This window comes from Suricata suricatta, chromosome 9 (assembly GCF_006229205.1).
Source record: "Suricata suricatta isolate VVHF042 chromosome 9, meerkat_22Aug2017_6uvM2_HiC, whole genome shotgun sequence".
NCBI classification, from domain to species: domain Eukaryota; kingdom Metazoa; phylum Chordata; class Mammalia; order Carnivora; family Herpestidae; genus Suricata; species Suricata suricatta.
In genome coordinates this window covers 60,146,950-60,153,971 of record NC_043708.1, presented here as the reverse complement: position 1 = coordinate 60,153,971, position 7,022 = coordinate 60,146,950, and the positions used below count along the sequence as shown (strand labels likewise).

Here is a 7,022-nt window from a genome sequence, read left to right as displayed (position 1 = left end):
CAGGCCTGAGGTTTCCCCCCCCCCCCAAGCCCTCAAGGGCAGTAGCATTGTTTATCTATCTATTCATTTCTTCATTTTTACTGCCTTTATCATCCCTTCTACACTTCATTAATGAAGTATCAGAGACTAGTTTCAAGGACACAAAAGCGACCAAATGACCTCATTTTCTGTTATAATCAGGGTTCCATACATGACCGGTTATAATCATGAAATCCAAAGTAGTTTTAAACCATCTGGTTGTAAACTTGATGTTTCTGGAATAATTTATATGGATTCTGGGGCCAAAACGGGACTTTGTTCAGATCTGCGAAATCATCAGAAACCTTAAGACGAGAGGGATGGATTTCTCAACCTCGGCATTTTTTTTTAAGTTTTATTAGTTAATTATTCTTTTTAAAAATGTTTACTGTTGAGAGAGAGAGAGAGAGAGAGAGAGAGAGAGAGAGAGAGAGAGAGAGAGAGAGAAGAGAGAATCCCAAGCAGGCTCCACGTGATCAGTGCAGAGCTGGACACGGGGCCTGACCTCACAAACCTGTGCGATCCTGACCTGAGCCAAAACCAAGAGTTAGAAGCTTGACTGACTGAGCCCCCCCAGGTGTCCCTGAACAATTTTATTTGTAACTAATCTCTATACCCAGCGTGGGGCTCAAATCTACAGCCCCGAGAACACGAGTCGCACGCTCCACCTCCACCGACTGAGCCATCCACGTGCCCCTCAGTCTCGGCACTTGGCATATTGTGGGCTGCAGAATCCTTTCTAGCGCGGGCTGTCCTGCACACTGTCAAAAGTTCAGCAGCGTCCCCGCCCTCTACGCACTACATGCCGGTCGTAACCCACCCATCCTCCGTTGCGATGACCCCGACGACGTATCCCCAGAAGTTGCTACCTGTCTCCCGGGAGGCAAAACCGCCTCTCGTTGAGAGCCACGGGAGTGGAAGACCCATCAGAGAACACATTTCAGAAAGGATCTGAAAAGCACAAAACCTGGAAACCAGAGGCTGACATCCATCTACAGTAAGGGTCCGCAAGCTTTCTGTAAGGGGCTAAACACGTAGTCAACATTTTAGACTCTGAGAGGCGTGCGGGGACTGTTTTAATGACTCCACGTTGCTGCAGTACTAGGAAAGCAACCAGAGACAAAGCGTCAAGGAATGAGCTTCGCTGTATTGCAATGACGCTTTAGTTATAGATTAAATCTAAGTCTCATATAATTATCACGTGTCATGAAATAGTATTCTTTCGCTTTTTAAAAAAATAAACCATCTAGGGGCACCAGCATGGCTCGGTCGGTCCACTCGATTTCGGCTCAGGTCATGATTTCAAGGTCGCAAGATCGAGCCCCGCTTGGGACTCTGCACTGGGCGTGGAGCCTGCTGAAGATGCTCTCTCTCCGGGTGTCAAGTCCCGCATCGCATCGGGCTTCATGCTCACAGTGGGGAGCCTCTGCTTCGTGTTTTCTCTCTCCTCCTCTCTTCCTCTACCCCACTCCTGCTTGGGCTCGCTCTCTCTCTCTCTCTCGCTCTCTCTCTCTCTCTCTCTCTCTCTCTCTCAAAAATAAATAAACCTAAGAAACATGACTCTCTCTCCCTCTGCCCCTCCCCTACACACACACACTCACTCAGTCTCTCTCTCTCTCTCTCTCTCTCTCTCTCTCAAAAAATGAGAGCCATTTTTGGCTCAGGCTAAACGAAAACAGGCTGCACTTTGCTAATCCTTCCTTAAATCTATTAATAAAGTCCTTAATAGTTTATAACCTCCTTAAAAAGAACAAAACCTAGTGGACATTCGAAACCAACACAGGTGCAATAATAATCAATTATCGTGACAACCTTATCGAAATAGTTTCTTTTGAGAGGGTTATTAGACCAGGAAATCCGTCATACATATGTTGACTGTAATGAGGAATTGGGAGGCTTATTCTATCCATCATGCAGAAAACGGAGAAGAAATGGTGGATGACGGTATAAATAGGGGAATTCATAACTATCCAAATAACTATCACCACAGAACATTAGTAAGTTACTATCGATTAGTACAGAAAGATAGGAAGGGAGGTAAAAAGTTAGCCTTTTTGGGTACTGTGTACTTTTCCGATGAGAGGAACCAGTGGTGATTCCTTTGGTCCTGATCAATCTTTGAAATTAACACTAAGATGAGCACATAAAAGGGAAGTTCATACGAACTACAAATGCCCATCAGTTGGGGGTAATAACTACTCTAATAGGCAACTACTATATGAGCAGGATTCAAGTCTCCAAAGGATCTCACGCTGGCCTAAAACTGGCAGCTACAATTTGACAGACCTAACTGTGGCCCGCAACTTCATTTGAAAAACCAAACGCGGTGGCTCAGTCGGTTAAGCCTCCAACTTCGGCTCAGGTCAGATCTCACGTTCATGGGTTCCAGCCCCGTGTCGGGCTCTGTGCTGACAGCTAGGTCAGGGCCTGGAGCCTGCTTCTGGTTCTGTGTCTCCTTCTCTCTCTGTCCCTCCCCTTCCCATGCTCTGTCTCTCTCTGTATCAAAAATAAATAAAACATTAAAAAATTTTAAAAAATTAAAAAAATAATAAAAGCCAAATGCTCTGTAAATAAAAAAGTTCTACAAACTTGTTGCACAACGATGTGATTATACTGGACACTGCCAACTGTATACTTAAATGTGGGTAAGACGGTACGTTTTATGTGTTTTTTTTCCCACAAAAGTGAAAAATATTACTAAAAAAAATCTAAACACACATCTATAGGTTGGAGCCTCGGAAACAGACGAAGAAGGAGGAGGCAGAGAAGTAAGAGAAGAAGATGCGTGATTATAAGCCAAATCAAGCAGGTGTAAGATGGCATTAAAAAAAAAAAACCCTTACACAAATAGAAAAAGAAAAAAACCTTTATACCTACTGTATAACTGCTGTAAGAAGAAATGTGTACAATCATCAGTCCAAGTATGGAATGGTGTTTCCATTTTCTATTTATTTATTTATTTATTTATTTATTTATTTATTATTTATTTTATTGAGAGACAGAGCATGAGCATGGTAGGGGCCGAGATGCGGAGACACAGAATAATCCAAAGCAGGCTCCTGGCTCTGAGCTGTCAGCACAGAGCCCGACACAGGGCTTGAACTCACAATCTGTGAGATCATGACCTGAGCCAAAGTCAGATGCTCAACCAACTGAGCCACCCACGCGCCCCACGGTGTTTCCATTTTCGGGTATAATATTGAAAAAAATGTTTTTAATGTTTATTTTCTGAGAGAGAGCAAGCAAGCGCTCACGCACATGCGCGCGTGGAGGGGCAGAGAGAGGGAAAGACACAGAATCCTAAGCAACTCCAGGCAGTCAGCACAGAGCCCACCTCGGGGCTCTAACTCACAAACTGTGAGACAATGACCTGACCCAAAGACAGACGCTTAACTGACTGAGCCACCAAGGTGCCCCTGGGTGCAATATTTGAAAACAGGAATGACAGAGGGTGGTATAAAAAGCTTACTGAAATGTATGGGATAAAATATATTTAGCCCAAAGATGTCTAGCTTGTAGGAGAGAATATATTCAAATAGTTGGGGGTAGTGTATTCAAGTATTTCTGTGGGAGAAATTAATTTTTCTTTTTCTCTGTTTTCTTTTCTTAAAGCCTACCCATGTATTTTGAGACAGAGAGAACATGAGTGGGGGATGAGCAGGGAGAGAGGGGGAGAGAGAACCCCAAGCAGGTTCTTCCACGCAGAGCCTGACACACGGCTCAGGCTGACAAACCATGAGACCGTGACCTGACCCGAAACCAAGAGTCGGGAGCTCAAACGGCAAAGCCACCCAGGCAGCTGTCAAAGTTACCTTTCTTATTTTAGATGACAAAACTTTGAACAGTTTGTCAAAGTTACACAGAAGTAGATTTCTGTTCCTTATAGTGTCCTAAAAATCTTAGTATAGTTTTAAGCCTTTTAATGACTTTCAAAATAGTATTATATATACTATTACTATATTATAAATAGTACTTTAAATACTATTGAAAAAAACTCACAGATTTAAATTTCTTTAATATTTATAGTTTGGGGAATTTTGAATATATTTTTAGTTTTCAGTCCCTTTGACTGAAGGCAGCAAACATTAAATTTTTAAAGAAGTTTTTGTTTGAGACCGAGAGATCTTTTTTAAGTGGTCACAAATGATACTGGTTTCCATATGAGGGACTAGGCTCTTGGAATGCTGACCATTTACAGAGCTTGTGTATTTATACATATTATTCTTGCTTGAATTAGATGATCTTTAAAATTCCTCTCAATTCTAAGATTCTCTAGTTTTAACCTTATGAGAAGGTGTGGGCCAAGCTTTATCCGAATATTTATTAACTACAAGAAATGGCTCAATTCAGAGGAAACAAACAGTATAAAAAACCCAGAACGAAGGATACTTATTTACTAACATTAAATTATTTTGAAGTACTAAAATAATCTTCCAAAATTTTAATTCCAATTATAGTTAATTCTAATTCAGGAATAGTTCTTCCAGTATCCCTGTAGAAGGAAACTGTCATTAAAGAATTATGATCAGTTCCATAACTGACTCCTTCATTCCTTCCTCCCTTTTTTTAAGTAATCTCTATGCCCAACGTGGGACTTGAACTAACAACCGTGGATCAAAAGTCACCTGCTTCACCAAATGAGCTGGCCAGGCGCCCCATAACTGACTCATTTCTTTCTCATTTTCTATGTTTTTTTTTTTCTTATTTGAGAGAGAGACAGACAGAGACCAAGCAAGCGCAAGAGTGCGGGGGAAGGGCAGAGAGTGAAGGGGACAGAAGATCCGGAGTGGAGTCCACACAGCCTAATGTGGGGCTTGAACTCACCAACCGTGAGATCAGGACCCAGACCACCTAGCTGTCTCATTTCTAATTTATCAGTCACTTAAAATATTCAACCTTTACTATGATACTAACCTTTGCATGCTTTAGTTCTAACTCTGCCAGTTCCACTAAATTTTTTCTGAATGCAGCAACTCTTCTTGTCTTAAAATCTATAAGTTCTGTGAACAAAAGAAATTAGGATTAACTATTTAATGTACATCATAGTTGAACGCATACCTTTAATTAAAGGTTAATGTAACAGTACCTTGTTTTGCAGATTCAGATATTTTTTCAAATTTCTGACAACATAATTGTTGGGATGTCTCAGCCTGCAGAACATCTTTATTTTTCGCTCTCGCTTTATCCAGCGCTTTATTAGCGTTTTCGTAATCCACTAGTGACCTAGATCTTCGGTAGAGGAGATCCTATACAAAAGAACTCTTCGTGAGAACATACACCGCGTGTTTCAAACCGCTGCGCGCGCCCACCCTGACCCCGCTGCCCGCATCATCACCGGAGCGGACACTTACTCCCTGAAGATCACACGCCAGTCACCACCCTCCAAATAGTTTTGTAACGGCTTGAGGGAGATGTAATTCACACACACAGAACTCGTTCAAAGTGCGTGATGGTTTCTAGTTTGCTCGCAGCATTGCATAAGCATCACCACAATCAGTTTTAGGGCATTTTTGTCAATCGAAAAGAAACCCACTTCATCAGCTTCCTCCTAGCCACCCCCCCACCCCACTGGCCCCCAGCCCCAGATCATATGTGGCCTTTACTGTCGGGCTTTCTTCACGTAGCATGAAGTTTCAGGTTCATTCATGTTATAACTGAATCGGTACTGCATTCTTTTTTACTGCTAAATACTATTTCACTGTATGGAAACATCACATTGCTGTATCCATTCACCAGTGGATAGACATTTGGTTTGTTTCCACATTCTGCCTATTACGAATAATGCTGTTATGAACAGTTATGTAAGTTTTTGTGTGACCATGTCTTCCTTTCTCTATCTCATTACTTAGGCCTGGATATGCTGGGTCACTTGGTGATTCTATGTTCAACCGTTTGAGAAACTTCCAGACTGTGTTCCAAAGTGGCTGCACCATTTTACATTTCTGCAGACACTATATGTGGGTTCCAGTTTCTCCACATCCTTGGCAACACTGATCTCTTTGATTAAAGCCACCTAGAGGATGTGAAGTGATATCATGCTGTGGTTTTGTTTTATAAAGCTTTAATTAATTAATTATTAAAAATAATTTTTTAAAAAAGTTTATTCACTTTTGAGCAAAAGACAGAGAGTGAAAGAGCACAAGCGGGGAAGGGGCTGAGAGAAAGGGAGATACAGAATCTGTCAGCACAGAGCCCTACATGGGACCTGAACTCATGAACCGTGAAATTGTGACCTGAGCCAAAGTTGATCGCTCAACCGACTGAGCCACCCAGGCGCCCCAATTTATCTATTCTTAAAAAAATTTTTTTACGTTTATTTCTTTATTTATTTTGAGACTGAGAGCAAGAAGGGGTGGGCAGAGAAAGAGGGAGGGGAGAGAGAAAATCCCAAGTAGACTCTGCACTATCATCGTGGAGCCCAACGCAGGGCTTGAGCTCGTGAACCACGAGGTCATGACCCGAGCCAAAGCCAAGAATCAGAAACTCAACCAACTGAGGCACCCAGGCACCCTTTAAAGGTTTTATTTTTTCAGTAATCTCTATTCCCAATGTGGGGCTTGAACTCAAGACCCCGAGATCACGAGTCACATGAGCTACAGATTAAGCCTGCGAGGTGCCCCAAGGGCTATTTATAATTTGATAAGAAATGAAAAACTGATGTTCAAATCACCACTGATCAAATGTCAATTTTCTGTACAATAAATACTGACTCATAAATTAACACTAAATTTGGAATATCGGAGCCACGAAGTTTTCAGTGCCTTTTTAGATGTCTCTGTTAAACATTTTTTGGATACTAAGAGTTTTAGTCTTACACATACACAGACTTCCCAAAGGAAATTTGGTTCCCTGGGTGGCTCAGTTGGTTGAGCGACACGACTCCTGATTTCTGCTGAGGTCATGGTCTTGCAGTTGGTGGGTTTGAGCTCCGAGTCAGTGTCTGTGCCTATAGTGCAGAGCCTGCTGGGATTCTCAATCTCCCTCTCTCTGCCCCTACCCCACCA

The 7,022-nt window shown here is 42.2% G+C and overlaps 1 protein-coding gene across 2 annotated transcripts in view; it reads right to left on the bottom strand.

The window, feature by feature from the left end:
- Positions 1-7,022, bottom strand: part of SNX6 (sorting nexin 6) — a 61,174-nt gene that overhangs the window by 3,290 nt on the left and 50,862 nt on the right. For both annotated transcript variants that reach the window (XM_029951137.1, XM_029951138.1), the window contains exons 12-13: positions 5,105-5,264; positions 4,933-5,018 (exon numbers count right to left, since the gene is read on the bottom strand). In XM_029951137.1, the coding sequence (XP_029806997.1) occupies positions 4,933-5,018; positions 5,105-5,264 (246 nt within the window). The remainder of the gene's footprint in view (positions 1-4,932; positions 5,019-5,104; positions 5,265-7,022) is intronic.